This window comes from Belonocnema kinseyi, chromosome 2, assembly GCF_010883055.1.
Source record: "Belonocnema kinseyi isolate 2016_QV_RU_SX_M_011 chromosome 2, B_treatae_v1, whole genome shotgun sequence".
NCBI classification, from domain to species: Eukaryota; Metazoa; Arthropoda; class Insecta; order Hymenoptera; family Cynipidae; genus Belonocnema; species Belonocnema kinseyi.
The window spans coordinates 174,826,608-174,846,690 of record NC_046658.1 but is presented as its reverse complement, the minus strand read 5'-3'; the positions used below and the strand labels follow the sequence as shown (position 1 = coordinate 174,846,690).

Here is a 20,083-nt window from a genome sequence, read left to right as displayed (position 1 = left end):
CAGCCTTGGAGGAGATTATGTTGAGAAATAAAAAAAAAAAATTCTTAAAAACGTTGTTTTTCTTGGTCAGGCCGGAAACTTATCAATCCACCCTCGTAGGTGGACTATTGTTATTGGCATGTAAAGTACTACTTATTTCATGGGTAGAAATTTATGAAGATTCTTTTCTTTTTATTTGCAGGTTTCGTGGATGAGGAGCAGAGACCTTCACATTTTGACCACGAGCGAAATTACCTTTAGTTCTGATTCGAGATTTAGTCCTCAGCATTCGCCTGGAAGCGATGCTTGGACTCTTCGGATAGATCACGCTAGGAAGGCGGACTCTGGCAAATACGAATGCCAGGTCAACACGGAGCCAAAAATCATGTATGCAGTTCAGCTCTTCGTACGAGGTGATTGTCTTTTATCAGATCGATTCAATCTACTTCACTGCTTTTTCCGTTGTCATTCTTCTGATTGATTTCTCGCAACCTGGGATTTCTAAAGAAAGTCAAGGGTCTCGAGAAAGATTGAAAATTAAAGTGAATGAAAATTAAAGATTAAATTATAATATTGGAGATACCCTGGATTCATTATTTTCAGTGTTTAGTTTGTCATTCGATAAAATATACGTTTTATTCAATCTGGGTGTCGAACCATCCTGGAAACGGGGAAAATCGGAAAATGAACTTTAATTTATTTTTGACAGGGAATTTACTAAATGCTTCAGAGAAAAGTCAGTTTAATAATTTTATATGTTACATATTTTGTATCACATGATATAATTTAATTTAAAATAAGTTTGATTTTAACTTAGAATATAATTTCATTTATGGTTTTTAAAACTGAACTGCAGTTTGTGTGTTTAAAATTCAATCATAATTGATGTTACAAGGAGATTTGGAACCTTTTCAAACCTAAAAAATGTACAGACTACAACTTTTGAAACTCTCTTCAATTTCAAAATAATTTAAATTTATTAGATTCATAAATGAATGTTTTTTTCAAATTTCAAATCCTACTTAAAATTTTTTTTTATTCAAAATATTCCATTTTGAACCCATTTCAGTTGAAATTGTTAAAGTAAAGATTTAAAAAAAATAGTAAGCAATGTTTGACTGTTTAATTAAAATAGGAAATTAAAAATCAAATATTAGATATTAAAACATTTGCAATTGATTTGCTTGAAATAGCCTTGGATCATAAAAGTTTCAGAATGTCAAATTTAAATATTGAAAGTTTAAATCTTAATTGTTTGATTTTTTAAATTTCAAATTTGTAATCAAAATTCTTTAGTTTCTACGGCTCGAAAACAATTTAAAAAATGGAAAATGCGAAAGAATTACAAATTACAATAATTCAACTCAAAAGGGAAGAAATTTTGGTATTTTTTTCCGAATCGGGAGAATTTTTTTTTTAATTGACAGAAGGACATTTTATATTTTTAAGATTTCAACCTAGGTAGAAATAAGAAAATTCTGGTTTTGACATTTATTTGTTCAATTGAAAAAAGGATAATTTCTATTTAATAAATTGGTATTGAATTAAAAGGAAGGCTTTTCAAGTTTTTAATTTTTTTCTGAATTGGGAGTGGCACTTTTCGTTTTATATTATTTGTATTGTATTGAAAGTGATAAAAGATTTGTTGTTTTTTATGTCTTGAAAGATGCTACTTTCAAAGAATATTTTTGTTAGGTTTGAGGGAAAGATTTACCATTTTCGTTTTGTTCTGAGTTGTAGAAGAGGAAATTGTAGATAATCATTTTTTTCAGAATCGGAAGGGGCCATTTTTTCTTTTTATGCATTTTTTACTTTAAAATTTTTTAGGAATTCAACAAGCAGGATATTTTGGTTTTAATTTGTTCTGAATTCAAATAGAGGCATTTTTAATTTTTAAGATTAAAAATTTCTATTGAATAAGAAGGTATGCAATTTTTATTATTAATTTTTTTTAATTGAAAGAGGTTTGTTTCTGTTTAAAGCATGTGACCTGAAAGTTTATCCAAAAAATTTAAAAAAATGGTTGAACTTTTCATATTTTTGGTTTTATGCGATTCTAAATTTGAAGACCGAATATTTCACATTAAATGTTATTTTTAGAAGTTCAATAATAATAATAAAATGAGAAATATTTAATAAAATAGCCACAACAGTTTAATATTAAAAATTAAATGTTTGATCATATTTTTTTTTAATTGACCGAAAGTTCTAGAATTTCTGGGTCCAATGATACTAAATGGAAGTATTTTGTACCACACTTTGAAAAATATTGGCAAAAAAGACTTCAGAAAAAAATCGCCTGAAATTTACCGGCTAAACTATGATTTAATTTTGATAACAAAAAAATGCAAATTTTTTCGGAAATATTGCTAAAACAATCCAGGTGAAAAAATTGTAAAAAATTTGAAATAGCTCTCATATTCCAATTTTCTGAGTTTAATTTTACAGGAAAATTTCAAGAGAACAGAAGAAAAGCATTGACAAAAGTGAACTCATTTTTCCTTTGATTTCTCCAAGGCCTGAACACTCAGAAAAAAAGATTCTTTGATTCAACGACATTCCCTTTTGAAAAAAAGAAAAATATTAAGTGTCTCTACTTGACGAATTTTTCCTTTATCATTCCTCTGATTACTTTCTTGACAATCTGGGAATCTTGAAGGTAGTCAAGAATCTCGAGAAAGATTGAAAAATTAAATAAAAAGTAAAAAGAGAAAGTCAGTCCTCAGAAATAATAATCTTGGATAAAAAGATCTAAGATACGCATGAATTTAATATTTTTATTGCCAGATCTGTGTTAATTAATTTCAATTCGAATTATTTTTTTAGCGTGAAATTATTATTTAACAATTTAAATCTTTAAAAGTGTAATATGCGACTTTTCCAGTTCACTGGACCGGTAAATAATCCAACATTTTTTCAAACCGAAAAAAACAAGGAATGATAGTAATTTAATTTTTCACCGGGAATTTAAAGTAAAGTTTTAAAGAAAATTTGATCCAATCAAAAAACAAAAGAAAAAAACAATAATCCATGTTTTTAAAATTAAACGGTATTTTAAGTGTTAAGTATCGAACAATAATTGATTTCACAAGACGATTGTGAATCTTCTCAAAATTGAACAATTCGCATTTTTTAATGTTAAAAATTTAACTGTTTTAATTGGGAAACATATTTTAAGTGATACCAAATAAATGGATTTCTAAATAAGCGCTTTTATTCAATCGTAAATACTAAATAAATATTGTTTCAGTCTGAAATATTAGGTATATTTATTATCCATTCAGTTCGAAAATTTGTAAACTAAAAGAACACAATTTTTTAAATGTCCAGTAATATGTAGCTTTTCACAGAAAGAATCAATTGTAATTTTTATATGAAAAATTGAATTATTTGAAATTGAATTATAGGATACAGTCTTGATTAGATACACTGCCATAGTGCTTTATTTTAACTTTAAACTTGGTCATTTTCATTATTAATTTTTAATAATTTATCATTTGTACCTAAGCTACACCACTATAAATGGATACATACAAATTAATGAATGATTAATTTTAAACAACTTAAAATTGAAATAATTCAATTAAAAAAGATTTATGTATAAAAAATGTTTAAATTTCACAATTTTAATTAAAAATTAAATCTTACAAATTTTGTTATTTAATTTTTTTCTGTATTAAGAGAGGAATCCTTTTTTGTTGATTTGACAGAGGGACTTTTTATACAGAACTAGTAGTCTTGCGCGCGCCACAGCGCGCGCCTATTCGTCTTTTTATGAAAAAGAATAAATGAAAAGCCTATCTTTTCTATGTTATACATATTTAATGAATGTTACAAAATATTAGTATAAAATAACACAAGACATCAAAGGATGAGTTCTGTATCTGAAACTGTAATTAATCTTTTATAATAGGAGTTCAACGAATTCTTTATTTTTAGGTAGAAAATGAACTATTTTATTCCAAATGAGCTTTTTTTGATTAAAGATTAATTTACATCTAATATTGATGAATAGCATTTGCTACGATTTTGTAGCTCACGTTGATGATAATCATATTCTTTAAATAATGAACTTTGCATTTTTACACCACAATTTACACCAAAATTTTTTTGTTTGAAAATTTGGCCATTCAGTTTAAAATTTATATTTGTAGGTTGAAAATTTAACTATTTGGTTAAAAGTGAAACTATTCGATGTCAAATGCAAATCTTTAATTAAAAAGCCAAATTTTTAACAAAACCGTTTACACTGAAAATGAAAAAGTTTAATTTTCAGTTTTAAAAAATTAACGAATTTGCAATCAAATAGTTACTTTTCATCCGAAAATATAACATTTTAACAAAATGGTTAAACTTTTAAATAAGTAGACACATTTTCAACAAAAAGTTAAAAAATATGATTATTCTAAAACAACAGCTGAATTGAATAAAAAAATTCATTTCAAGAAAATTTTCAACCAGAGATACATTTTTAACTAAAATAATGAATCTAAAACCAAGAAACAATTTTAGTCAAGACATAAAAAATGCATCTAAATTGTTGAACATTTTCAACATAAAATTTTAAAAAACTGTTCCCTTATAGTTTAAAAATCAAGTAATTGATTCAAAATTCGTCTTTTTCGTAAAACATTAATCTTATTGGTTAAAAATTAATCTTTTGAACATAGAATTTTTTTATGACGAAAAAATAGTTTTCTTAAAATTTAATCTAAAAACAACAAAATTTCCTTCCTGATCGATTCAAAGACTTGAATTGCAGAATCTGCCCAGTGGTAAATGGATTCGATCTCCTTTGAAATAATTTTTATAACACTTTTTTTGGTTGAAAATTATTTTTTTAAACAGAAAATTAAACTATGACATTTTTGGTGAAAAAGTAATTTTTTAAATTAAAATTTAATCTTTGTAGTTAAAAATCTAACTAATTGTTAAAAAATTTATGGATTTTGTTAAAAAGTCGTCGTTTTTAGTATAAAATTAATCTTCTTGTTTGAAAATTCTTCCTGCTGATTTAGGATTCAACCATTTTTCTGAAAATTCTTTTTTTTTCAACATTCATTTATTGAAGTGAAAATTTAACTTTCCATTTTTTGTTAAAAACGTATTGATATTTTTAATTGCAATCTGTTTGTGTAGAGAACTCAGCTTTTTTCTAATTGCACTTGTTTAAGTTAAAAATTATTTTTTTAACTAAAAACTGAACTATTTAATTTTTCGTTGAATATTAAGTTCATAATTCAGGCTTCATCTGTTTCGGTTAAAAACGAACCTTTTTGATTGAAAATTCGTAATTTTTTATAAAAATGTAATATTATTGGTTGAAAATTAATATTCTTCATTAAGGATTGAGATATTTAAAAAAAGCCTTTTCAGTTTGTCAAAAACAAATGTCTTTAAAAGAAATTTCGATTCTACTATTTTTTGTTGAAAATTGATATTTTAAATTGAAAATTGAGCTTTTGTACTTAATAATTAAATTTTTTTAATTTTTGTGTTTTGGTAGAAAATTAATCCTTTTGGTTTAAAATCGACCTTTTTTCGTTAAAGATTGAACTATTTGGAAATAAAATTATTTGTTTGGATGCATTATTAAGAAATTCAGAATTTTGTTGAAAATTCGTTATTTTTGGTATAAAAATAAACTACTTGATTGAAATTTTATCTTTGTTTCGAGGATTCTATTATTACATGAAAAATTCGTTTTTTGGTGAAAAACTAATTTCTTTAAGAGAAAAGTCGATTATATCATTTTTGATAGAAAAATGATATTTAAAAAAATGGATCTTTTTTTGTGAAAAATATCATTTTTTTTAAACCGTCTTTTTAAACAGAGAAATTAATCTTCGCGGTTGAAAATTCATCTTCTTCATTGAGGGTTCAATTATTATATTTTTGAAAATTCCTTCATAGTTAGCTAAAAATTAATTTATGTAAAATAAAATTGGATTATGTCATTTTTGGTAGAGAACTGATATTTGAAATTAAAAATTTATCTTTTTTAGTTGAAAATTCAACCCTTTGGTTTTAAAATGCACATATTTCGATGAAAATTCGTTATTGCGGTAGGAAATTAGTCTTCTCGTTTGAAAATTCATCTTTGTGATTAAAAACAAAACTATTAAGTTGCACATTCCGTTTTTTTTTTTGGTAAAAATTAAATTCACTAACTAAAAATTTAACTATCCCGCTTTTGATGGAACACTGAAATTTGGAATTAAAAATGGATATTTTTGGGTTGAAAATTCAATTATTTGTTTGAAGCATCGTCTTTTTTATATAAAATTAATCTTCTTGGTTGAAAATACATCTGTTTTCTTGAAAGTTCAACTATGTATGTATCATCAAATGCATCTATTTTAGTAAAATTTCAATTAATTTGTTGAAATTTAATTGTTTGTTGTTAAATATTAATTCTTTTAACTAAAAAGGAATTATCCTATTTCTGTTTTAAATATTTATATTTTTAATTGAAAATTTATCTTTTTTAGTTGAAAACTCCACTATTTGTTTGAAAACTGATCTTTTTGATAAGGGTTCAACTATTTTGTTAAAAATTGATTAAAAATTCAACTGCACAATTTCAGGATGAAAAATTATATTTTTAATTAAAAATTAATTTTTTCATTTGAAAATTCGTCTTTCTGGTAGAAAATTATTTTACTTTTTAAAAATCTTATCTTGCTTATTTAGGATTGAACTATTTTCTTGATATATGTCCAAATTCGATTATTTTGTCTTAGATTGGAAAAAATGTCTTGCATAATTTACTATAAAACAATTATAATCGCTGAGAGATTCTGCTAGATAATGTGTAGAACCTGCCTGATTTTAAGTAAATTCTATTTTATTTTAAATGCATTTGATAATATTGTTCTTGCATTGAAAATTAATTAAGTTGAAAATTCTATTATTTGTTTAAAACAATTTTTTTAACTAGAAAATTAATTTTTGTGTTGGAAATATCATCTTTTTTATTAAAACTTTTACTATTTGGTGTCAAGTTCATCTCTTTTAATTAAAATTTTTAATAACCTGTAGAAAATTTCATTTTTTGGATTGAATATTAAGTTTTATAAACTAAAAACAGAATTATTCGATTTTTGTTTAAAATTTGATATTTTTAATTGAAACTTCATCTTTTTTGTTAAACATTATTTTATGGTTAAAAAATTAATCTGCTTTTTATTATTCTTAACATAGATGTCCAAATTCCATTTTTTTGGTCTTATATCAGAAAAACGTCTTGCATAATTTACTATAAAAAAATGTTAATCGCTGAAAGATTCTGCTATATAATGTGTAGAATCTGCCTGAATTTAAGTGAATTCTATCTTATTTTGAATACTTTATATATTATTGTGCTTGGATTGAAAATTAATTTAGTTGAAAATTCTGTTATTTGTTAAAAAAGATTTTTTTAAATAGAAAATTAATCTTTGTGATTGAAATTTCATCTTTTTTGTTAAAACTTTTACTATTTGCTGTGAAATTCACATGTTTTGGTTAAAATCTTAAATAACCTGTAGAAAATTTCATTTTTTTATTGAATATTAAGTTTTATATACTAAAAACTGAATTATTCTATTTTTGTTTAAAATGAAATATTTTTTATTGAAACTTGATTTTTTAGCTAAAAATGGAATTATTTGTTTGAAAATTCCCGTATTTTGTTGAAAATTTGTGTTTTTTGTTAGAAATATAAATATGAAGACCCGATACATCCATAAACCTGAACATAATTTATTCATTCCACATTTCTTAAACCATATATTGTTTAAAAGCACATAAAAAATTGGAAGCTTATACATTTTATACAGTTTTTTTGTTGTAAAGGTCAAGTGCAAAAAGTTTAATGTTACTTTTCTGATATTAAGTAAAGTTAGTGTAACATTGGTGTATTTTTAGTTAAAAGTTAATGTTTCAGTTATTATTTGCATTCAATATAAACATTAATTATTATTCCTGTGATGCATGGAATTTGTTATAAAATTTCATTGCTGATAAAAAATGCGGTAGCAACTAATTGAGATTTTGAGGTTAATATTACATTTTGCAATTCAAGAGCGAACTGCTCACAGTAAACAAATTTATCAAAAAGACGTAAGATGAAAACATAAAAAGCTATTTTTTATTTTAATCCTAATTGAAATAGTTTCTGTTTTTTCACCGAACATTTTATAAATTTCAATGAAATCTTTGTGTAATTTGTAAGAAAAATTTCAGTAAAAGCTTAACTTTCTTAAAGTTTTTGTAGTACATTTTCGTAAACTTACATTGCAAAAAATAATATTTGATAGAGTTTTGTAGATATATACGGAAGATTTACATTAAAGTGGCCAAAACTATCTAATTCTGCGACCAGCAGTTCGCTTTTGTATTCTAAAATTAATTCCTAACCTCAAAATTTCAAAAGTTGTTATTGCATTTTCTACCAGCAATGGACTTTAATAACAAATTCCATGTTTCATAGAAATATTACTTAATCTTAATGTTTATATTAATAACAAATAATAGATAAAACATTAACTTATATTAAAAAACATACTAACCCTACCGATAGAAATCTCAGAGTGTATGCTAAAGATTCACAAGGCTCTGAGAAGTTCGGAGAAATTCTCCGCAGGCACTCAGATAGATATATTTAATGGTCCAGATAGCTCGCTAAATGCTTTGAAGGCTTTAAAATGTTCTTTCCGAACTTGAAATAAAAATACGATCATAAATAACAAGCAGAGAGGCTTAAATCGAAATAAGAATTCGATCATAAATAACAAGCAGATGCCCTGTATTGCGATTGCGGTGGTACAGGTGGAAAGGTGGTGGTAAATGAGAAGCGTTGATTAGAATTATCGACCTCGAAATTTGATTTGATTATTATTCCCAACAGTAATCAAAAAATACTTGCGCATGCTTGAAATGTGCGTCGCTTATTAGCTCTAGTTCGCGTACGGATTGAAAAATCAAGTACAGACGCGCACCGTAGCCAATGAACGTCACTCAAATCCAAGCAAGCGCAGATCAAGCCAGCTCCGTTGGATCATTTACCTTAAAAAAAAAAGGCGTGTAACTTTCCATTACTGTCTTACTCACGGTGACTCACAAGTGTCCCTTTCACATGCGTGTAGCTATCAAAGAACGAGCAATCGTGACAATTTTTTCAATATTTTCCAACTCTGTCTAACCCATTCACAACTCGTGTCTCATGCATATAGCAATGAAAATCGAGTAGTGTGACAATCGAAATCGACAATATCGTTTAGAGATTTCATATTAAGGATTATATTTTGATTCAGTTATAAAGAAGAAAATTTTGCTTTTCAATATGTATTTGGTTAATTTGAATAATGCTAATTTTTTAAAGCATTTTTATGGAGTTAGAAGAGATAAAATTTTCGTCTTTAAATTTTTTTTAATCAGAAAATTCCTCTTTTTTGCTTTTGACCTTTTTATTTAGTTCCTTACCAAACAATGTTTTTTTTCGGAATTTGTAAAGTCTGATTTTTTCTTCTTCACAATTTTATTGAGTTTAAAGAAATAATTTTTTATTTAATGTTTTTTTTAATTGGAAGAGGAATTTTTTCATTAATTTTTATATTTTCATTGAGTTAGAAGGAAGTAAATTAAATATTTTTAATTGAAAGAGGTAAATTGTCTTCCTTTGAAGATATTTCAGGAGTGAAAGGAAACAAATTTGGTATTTTTAATATCCAGACCTTTCCTTTTCAAATTTTTTCCTTTTCAAATTGATTTGAGTAAAGGATATATTATTTTCAAGTTAGAGAATTGGCAATTATTGGGTCTGACTTAAAAAGATCTGTACTAAAAATTTGTTAAGCTTCTATTTGAAAAATTTGAATTCGATGGCATTCAAAAAGAATATTTTTAAATTTAAAGAAAATTTATTTGGAACAATGAAAAATATTAATGATTTCTTATTGAAAGAAATAGATTTTTATGATAATTAAAATTTTTTTGTTATTTCAAACGATCTTCTCCTTTTTGCATTTATTTTGATTTAAATGAAATAATTATGCTGAAGAAACATTTTCTTTAATTTAAAAAAAATCTTTTTTTTGTGTGAATTTATCATGATATATATTATTATTAGCGAACACTCTTTTCTTGCACAGGCTTTATCGTACTCTAAAAATGATCAAAATTGTATCGAAGACAAATCCAATTAGCGTGTGGATTTAGAAATTAAAGGAAAAAATTTTATTTCATACTGCGGTGTTGTTTGTTATGGAGTATCAAAAAGTAAGAAAATTAAATTTTGTAGACTACTATGTTGCGTAAGTAAAATATGAGGGCTGTCATTGTACATTAAACATGTTAATTTACTATCATGAAATAATCTTTTTTGTTATAATTACTTAGAAAATATAAAAAATAAAAAAATTTCATTTTGCAGCTCAATATTCTGGAAACTTTAATTTTATTCCAATATTTTTCAGGGTTGTTCAAAATAGAAGACCATTTGATATATAATAGTATTGTTATCTTTGTATTGGTGAATGAAAAATTAGAAAAACCTGAACATTTTAAGAAATTACATCTTTTAAACCACTATGCTCGAAGTTTCTTAATTAGTCTAATTGTGCATTTTAAAAGATAATTGTTTATTCTATATAAAAACTTTGTTTTTATATCAATATGCTGAAATCTTTTATTTTAGTTCGTATGTCTCAATATTTAAATATTTATAAAAATTCCAAATTCGCTTTGTTATAATCTTGTTTTGTGATCAGTCGGTCAAAAGTTATAAAAATAAAAATAATTGTTGATGTCAATTGCAATCCTTTCTATTTTATTTGCAGATCCTGATAAACCTGAAGGATACGATGAGCCATTTTCTCAACAAACAAGAATCAGTAAGTGACACTCTACATTTTTAATTTCAATTTCAAGATTTTTTTTATTTAGTAAATTTTCTCCTAGATGCTTAGAATTATTTTTTTTTCTTGGGGATTTAAAGCATCCTATTAAATAAAAAATGGAAACTTCTTTTAAATAGTTATCTCGAAGGAGCGTTCATCTCTGTCAGAAAGAAGGTAAACATTACTGCAAGTGACGTGAATATCCTCTTTTTTCCACTCTAGAACGAAAACACGTCAATTTTTATTTTTCATCCTCTTTATCCAGTTTCCATGCCAGTAAGAATTTATGAAATAGATTCTTATAAAAAATTCGGAACTGGATATTTAAATCCTCTGCATTTAAAAATCTTTGGGAAAATTAAGCCTCAAAGTGAAATAATAACTGAGAGATACCACTTTTCGAGAAAAACATAGAGATACCTTTTTTGTACTATTGTTATTTACTTGAGTTATAATTTATTAACAAGTACCTTCTTTTTCTCAATTTCTTCACACTTCTGAGGGTCACTTTTTGCAATTTTTGTTACCACTACCTTTCACCAGGTTTCGTTACATGGATGTTAATTATATTTTTACAGACTTATAGATAAATATAAAAATTATAATCAAATTATGCCGACATTGATTGCTTTATAACATTATTACAATTTTTATTATAATTGCTTATCTTTAAAGTTTTAAAGGACTCACAGCCCAAAATTCTTTAAATTCAAGAGAATTAGTGTGATTTATTAAAAAATAGAGAAATAAAATATTTTCAATAAAATTAATTTAGGTAGAAAATTAAATTAAATATAAAGCGAACCATATTTCTAATATTTCTGGTCAAAATATGTTGCATTTTCAATAATATTAATAAATTTTTATTGAAAAGATGAATTTTCAATCAAGGAGAACAATTTGTTACCAATGAAGATGAACTTAAAACAAAATACAGAATTTCCCAAAAAATATTTAAATTTTTAACTAAATAAGTAAATGAATAAATAAAAATGTTTTCATTTAAACGGAGAGATTAGAATTATTAAGGAAAAATATAATAGTTGATATTTTAACGAAAAGATTTTTTTATTTTAAATAGAACAAAAGATCATTTCAACCAAAAAGACGAAATTTTTACAGAATAGTAAAATTTAAAGCCCACAAATATGAATGTTTAGCAGCAAACTGATTTTCAACAAAAAAATATGAATTTTCATCAACGAAAAAATAAATTTAAAAAAAAAAGTTTTATTTTTCACCAAAAAAGATGAATTATCAAAGAACTAAATGAATTTTTATCAAACTAGTTGAATTAACACAAACATTTTAATTTTTAATTTAAAAAGAAACATTTTTAACGCATAGGTCAAATTTTTAAATAAAAAATATGCAATTTTGAAAACATATTTGATTTTTCGACATAAGAAACTGAATTTTCAACCAAATGATCGAATTTTCAAATAAAAAATATCTGACCTTTACCAAAAATAGATCCATTTTGAATCACGCAGTTGAATTTCAACCAAAGAAAATCAATTTTCAACCCAGAAAGATGATTGCTCTAACCATAAAGATGAATTTTATATTAAAATGAACAAATTTTCTATCTGAAAGGAAAACAAATTCAATAAAACAGTTGCATTTTTTACAAAAAATGAGTCATTTCAAACAATAAAATGGTATTTTGAACGAAAGGGTCTGATTGTCAAATAAAAAAATATTAACCTTAAAAAAGAAAACTGTTTTGAATCCCCGCCCCAAAAATGAATTTTTTTAGCTAAAAAGACTGATTTTTCAAAAGAGCGTTGAATTTTGTACATAAAGCTCATTTTTAAACCAACAAGAATTAATTTTATATCAAAAAGATGAATTTTCAATCCCAAGTGACAAATTTTCAATAAAAAAACTAATGTTAAACAAAACAGTGAAATTTTCAACCAAGTAAGAATAAAATTTAACCAAAAAACTGTCCTTTTCCAACCAAGCAGTTGAATCTTTAAACAAGAAAGAAAAATTTTATACTAAGAAACATGACTCTTTTACAAAAAAATGATGATTTTTTCAACAAAATAGTTTTATTTTAAAAAAACGGTCGATTGTTTTAACAAAAAGATTTAACTTGAACAAAAAACAGATGCGTTTTTAAACAAATCGTTCAATTTCAACAACAAAAAAAGAAGAAAATTTCGACTGGGAAAGATGACTTTTTTATCAAAAAGAATTATTTTTAATCAAAAAAGATCAATTTTTCATTTTAAGGAATGCATGTTTAACTAAAGACATGATTTTTCATCAAAAAATGAATTTTTAAAAAACAGTTAAATTTTCAACAAAATGGTTGAATAGTTTAGCAAAAAACATTAAACTTCAACCATAAAAGTTACACTCTAATCTATGAATTGGATTTTTAAACCAAAAAGAAATTTTTCAGAAGAAAGGTGAATTTTTAACATGAAGGCTCATATTTACCCAAGAAAGATGAATTTTCAGGGAAAGAGGGTAAATTTTTTATTTAAAAGGATGAAAATTTAACAAAACAGTTCAATTTTTAATTAGAAAAGATACCTTTTAAACAAAATTTGGCAAAAAAAAAAAAAAATTAAATAATTTTCCGAAAATCAAGTTTTAACCAAATGGTAGAATTTTCAACCAAAAGAGATGCATTTTTTATGAGAAAGAATGAAGTTTTAATAAAATAGTTAAATTTTTAATCGAAAAAGATGCCTTAAAAATAAAAATAAAAATTAAGACTGAATTCAAAGAGTTTTCAAAAATGAATAAAGATTTAATAAATTGGTAGAATTTTCAACCAAAAGAGATGAATTCTATACTAAAAATATAATATAAAAATTTTCAACGATACGAAGAAAAATGATCATTAAATCAAGAAAATATTGTCATGAATACGGACGATAAAATATTTTCATGATCAAATAAAATTTGGGTTGTTTCAAGAAAAAATACTTGAGGAAAAAAAATCAAATTTATTCCATTTAGTACGTTTCCTAGAGAAAAAAATGTTTTCTTAGATCAAAAAAAAAAAAAAAAATACTGTAAGGGGTAACTATAAAGAAAAAAGTAGTTGGATTCTGTTTTTAGCTTCCATTAACTTGTTTGTATTTTTGCGAAAAAAACGAGGAAAAAGGAAAGGTATCATCAAAACGCGGAAAACAGGGTAGTTTCTTTTTGAATTATTTCAGTGATGCCTCACGATTCTTTGGGAAAAAACTCTTTTGGAAATGTTGATTGAGTCTAATATTTATTTTTTGCTTCCAGATTATTATAAATAATTCCGTGAAATTAACTTCAAATCAGTATTTCAGTAGCTTAAACTCTGAAATTTGGCATACAAAAATCTATTTAAACGTTAAATATCTTTAGACATCCACGTTAGAATACAATTTTAGAAAAAGTGTGAAAAATTTGCAGTTTTGTCAGTTTTTGAAATATTTTTTCAACTTCAGAGCATGATATTTTTAATTCTTTTCAAGAAAAATTTAATTGTATAACATCTCCCGTAAAAAAATAATTTGTTATATTCTATACCTTGGAAGAGATAGCAATCGGAAGTTACAATTTTATGAATAATTGGTCCAAAAATAATTTAGTCTTGCTTTTGATAAAATATGATTTTTTCTTCGCAGTCTAAACAAAAATAGGCCGAATATGGGTTTTTAGATTTCTATGTTATTTAAAATAATTTTATTATTATAGGAATATATTTTTATTCTAATTTCAGTCGAAAAGTGCTGTTTAAATACCAAGTTCCTTTTTAACAAATTTTAATAAAAGTAGAAACTTTTCAACGAGTCTTAATTCTTTTTCATTAAAAGTTAATATGTACTTTAAATCTTATGTTCTGAAGTAAAGTAATGTTTTAAAAAGGGATGAAAACTACAATTTTTGACACTTTTACACAAATATTAGTGGGTCTTGGATGTACAAAAATGTAAAATATTTTATAAATATCATTATACTACGTGTAGCTATCAAAGGATCAAATAAAAATATATTTACTTAGATAATTAATTTAATAGAAACTCATAAATTTAATTTTTCAACAAAAATTAGTAAATATACATAAAAATTAAATGCTATATATTATAAATATGAATCAGATTAATATTATCTATTTACTTTTCAAAATAAATTAGGTGAATGAACTTTTCTGTTGAAAATTTATATTTTCAAATTAAAAATATAATTGTTTTCAAGAAAACTGTCTTTTTAAATTGGAAAATCATCAGTTTGGTTACATTTTTTTTCCTTATTGACTAAAAAATCTTTTATTATTATTTTAACACTTTTGTTGAATGTTCGTCTTTTTGCTTCTAAAATATATGGTTTTCAAATATAAATTTCTACTTTCGTAAGCAAGAATGAAACTGTCATTGAAAATTCATCTGTTTTCGTTGAGGCTCTAACAATTTTATTGCATTTTTTTACTAATTCAACTGCTTTTAATTTGTAATTAAAGAATTTTTTGTTTGAAATATCAACTATTATATTTTCAGAAAGGAATTCACCTTTTCTGGTTAACCTAATAATTCAATTATCTGAATTCAAAGATTAAAAAGACTAATTTTCTATAAAAAATATGAATTCTAAACAAAAAATATAATCTTTGAAATTTCAACCGAAAATGCTTTTATTATAAATTAAAAACAATTAAATTCATTGAAAAAAAATGTAATCCATTTAAAAAACAAACGAATTTTCACACAAGAAGTTCTACCAAAAGAGATGATTTGTCAACGTAATAAAATTTTTCATTAAGAAAAGAAAATATATTTTCATAACCACAGTTGCATTTTTTATAAAAAATATGAAATTTATAATTAAAAAGACAAATCTTGGAACCCAAAGGACGAATTTTCAACAAAATCGTTGAAATAATAATCGAAAAGATTTTCCAGTAAATGGAATTGTCAACCAAATAATAAAATTTTTAACCAAAAAATAATTTAAATTTGTTTAAATATGTTTGTCAATTCATGTACTACATTTAATTAGGATGAACTTTATGTCAAAATTTACAAACAAACAGTTAAATTTTCAAGTAAATCGATAATATTAATCTTATTAATATTAAAATAATATAATTAAATTACTTACCTGAGAAGTTGTCAAAATTCGAGGTTAGGATTGGTGATTTCAATAATCTGCTTTGAACAACTTTTTTAGAATAAAGAATTAATTGAACTCCAAGCGTGGAGCTTATAAACAATATGTTTAATATTAATTTATTTAATTTAATAATATCTTTTTATTTTTATAGGAAAAATGTTAACATGTTGATATGAATTTTATTTAAAAATAAAGGAAAATAATTTCTCTATGATTTATAACAATCCATTCTTGATTTTTAATGTATTCTATAATTGTAGCTTATTTGTACCATTTTATTTTGATAAACCCGAATTGAAATTTCCTTGTCCCAGTTTTGTCTTATTTTGTATCCCACTTAAGGATATACCCCAAAATTCTTCGTAACAAAAATTATAATTCACCATTTTAAAATTGTGTTTATTTGGGTTAGCTTTCCGTAACTGTCCCAGTAATGGCCGGTTTATCTTAGTATTTTCCTAAAAAAAAATGAATTTTATTTAACAATGCCTGCAGCGTTTTTTTTTAAATTTTTTTATTTGAGAATAATTATGGTTTCAGAAGAAGATTTAGAAAAAATGATTTCAGAAGAAAAATGAGAGGTGCAAGTCCTTTGGCTGAATTCAATTAAATCCCACCTCGGGGTTAGATGCTATGAGTCTTATTAAAAAATAAAAATAAACATCTAAAGTGTTATGGGATAAAGTATTATAATTATTTCGCTTGGCAAATGCAGTTCTCACAGGCTAGAATTAAGTCTAATAGGATTGTCCTTAATCCAAGTAGTCCTGCAAAAGTATCCCACCCAGAAATCCAAGGTTCAACTGGAGTCTGCTTTAAATAATAAATTACAGTCTTAACATTATGATACTTAACCTTCTTAAATTACAGAAGTCTCGCTGTGCAAATGCATCATTTTGATAAATCCGTATCAGATTTGTGCTTTGAGCTTGAATAGTTGAATGTTTAAATAATTCGAATAATTTATACATTCAACCATTTAGACATGTGATCTGTAGACAAGTTGATTCGGCTAACATTTTCATGACTTTCAACATAATTTTTTTCATTTAAACTGCATTTATTTGATGGCCTTAGATGTTCAACGGTCCCAGGAACACACTTTGTGAAGACAGAATTTAAAGAATTTTCACAGAAATCAAAAATTTTAGTGGCAAATTAACCTTTTTTCTTAGGAAAATGCACAGTTTTTTAAATAATATTTTGAAAGCACTAAAAATTGATTTTAATATTTATTTAGTAGTCTGCAAAGTACCAAAATTTTTTATCATTTATCGCAGCCTTCAAAATCTTTCCTTGATTTACTTCGTTCCCCCTTTTTGTTGCTTTTCGGTTCCAATGCAAACGAAATTAACAATTTTTGTTAAACTAATTCTTTTTGGTCGAATAGTCTGCTATTATATTTTCTGTTAAAAATTAATCTTTTTAGGTCAAAAAATTTTTTACTTTGGTTGAGAATTGAATTATTTTGATGAAAATGCAAAAAAAATTTCTTAATTACACTTTTCTGTTAAAAATTCCAATTTTCTTTTAATAATTCCAATTTTTTGTTGAAAATTCATCAGGTGTGTTAGGAATTGCATCCTTCTTTTGTTAAGAATGCAACTGTTTGGTTGCAAGCTTTGATAAAAGTTCACCTTTTCCTGTGAAAAATTCAAATATTTTCGTGCAAAATTGAACTATTGGTTGAACATTTATCTGCTTTGTATAAAAGTCAACAATATAGTTAAATTTGTTTTTTCTTGGACTGAAAAATCTTTCTTTGTAGAAATTTAACGCTTTCAGTAGAATCTTCAACTTTTGTGGTTAAAAATACAATGGCTTAGCTGAAAGTTAATCAGTTTTTTTTTGCGAATAAAAGTTTTCGGTTGTCAGTTCGTCCTTTTTAATTGAATTCGCCTATTCTTTTTTAGTAATTGATTTTTTTTCTCATAAGTATAGACTGTTTAATTTTTCATTTACAATTCATTTCTTTGGTTGAAAGTTTAACTACTAGCTTGAATTTGTAAATACTTACTAATATACTTTCAAGGCAAAATCTTCACTATGTTTATTTTTGGTGAATATAATTTGTTTATAACAATCAGATTCAAGATCCTGTTAATAATTTATGCAATTAATTGATTAATTGAAACCAAAATCTTCAATATGTTTATTTTTGGTGGATATAATTTGGTTTTAACAATTAGATTCAATATCCTGTTAATTATATCAGTTCTTTAGATACTTCCACATTCATTTTCATCGAGATTGGTATTAATTAAGTTATTCATATAAAGGTAAAAAATAATTATTAAAAATCTCTTATTTTCGCTCCTTGTTTAATTATATAATGATAAAAAAATAACAAAAACGAACCAATCTTATCCATAGACGCTCTGTGCAGCTCACAGGGAGAAAAAAGACTTGGTTTAAAAATAACGTACAGCCCACAAATATTGACCGATTTAGACCAAAAAGAAGTTTTTTAAAATTAGCTGATAAGATTTCTAAAAGAGTTGACGCGCCTGATTTTTTTTAAAAAGGCTTCCAATTTAAAAAAAAAATATAAATGATGAAAAAATTGCCATTTTTTCTATTCTATGTTCCCGGTGTTTTAAATAATATGAAAATTGTTTTTAAATTACATGAGTTTAATGGACTAAATTAGTTAAAGATATTATAATAATATATACTAAACAAACAAAATTGTTATAAATAAATTATTTGTTAACAAAGTTTTTTTACGATTTTCTATAATTTTACTTTTGTTTTTTAAATACCCTGAAAAAAATTTGGATAAAAACAATATAATGATAAAGAAAGTTCTCGTTGAAATTATTATTGGTAATATTATACACAAATTTAATTGAAAAATGCATTAATCAGGCATTTTTGACAGGAAACTTGTTTCTTTTTCTTTTATGTAATTTTTATTAGGGACCTAATTCTAATTTTAGAAAACTTCATAATTTTTTTAATAATCTTATAATTTTTTTAAACGAATTCAATAAACAAATGCATGGATAAGGCATTTTTTAATGGAAAATTCGTTTGTTTGCGGTTAAATATTTTCAATTAGAAACTTCATGATAATTTCAGAAAGAATTCATAATTAACTGATGAATTTTATGAATTTTGTATAAAATTTTAATTTAGAAATGCATTATTAGGGCATCTATCGAAGGAAAAATTCTGGTTTTTTTAATGTCAGATTTTAAAAATTGGGATTTTTCTAATAAATTCAGCAACATGGATAAATAACTGATAAATTATATCTTTTTTTAAGCAAATTTGATAAATAAATGCATTATCCTGAAGCTGCAGATTTATGAAATGTATTACAGGAATGAGAAACTTAATCTAAAAGTAATGATATTAAAACAAAAACTTTCCATTTAAAAGTACCCGAATAATGCATTTGTTTGTTAAAATAATAGAATTCATCAACTGATTATAAACGTTCATCAAATTATCAGAATTGATTAACTTATCATGAATTTTTATTGAAATTATGATGAAGTTCTGAATGAAAAAAGTTGTCAAAAAAAAAAGAACTTTCCTTTCAGTAAATTCCTTATCTATACATTTTCTTATGAAATTTACTGATTACTATTATAAATAAATAAATTATATAAAATTATAAAAAATTAATAAAAAAATTATAAAAATTATATAAAAAATTTATATATAATAAATAAATATTATAAATTTCCTATTACTGAATTTTTCTGAAATGAAAGGACTAGTATTAAAAAAATCGATTTTTTGGCCGGAAAATGCCAGAATTATGGATTTGTTCATTAAATTGTTTCAAACAGAATTATAGAATTATTTAAAAACATTATGAATTTTTCTAAAATTACCATAAAGTTCCAAATTAAAAACAAAAATTACAAAGAAAAAACGAGGTTTTCTTTCAAGAAAACCCTGATTAATGCATTTTTTTTATTAAATCTTTTTAAAAAATACTAATAATTATGAACTAGTTATGTATGTTGCTGAAATTCTCCTGAAGTTTCTAACTGAATGGGCTAGCATTGAAAAATCCAAATTTTTTTGCCGACAAATGCTCGAATAATGCATTTGTTTATTAAATTTAAAAAAAAAAATCATAGAATTTATCAAATAATCAT

General features: G+C 24.4%; 1 protein-coding gene across 1 annotated transcript in view; it reads left to right on the top strand.

Moving 5' to 3' along the window:
• LOC117167828 (basement membrane-specific heparan sulfate proteoglycan core protein-like) overlaps nt 1–20,083 on the top strand; it is a 326,460-nt gene that overhangs the window by 281,025 nt on the left and 25,352 nt on the right. Inside the window, exons 4-5 of the mRNA XM_033353032.1 lie at nt 182–392; nt 10,800–10,853. Coding sequence (XP_033208923.1) covers nt 182–392; nt 10,800–10,853 — 265 coding nt within the window. The remainder of the gene's footprint in view (nt 1–181; nt 393–10,799; nt 10,854–20,083) is intronic.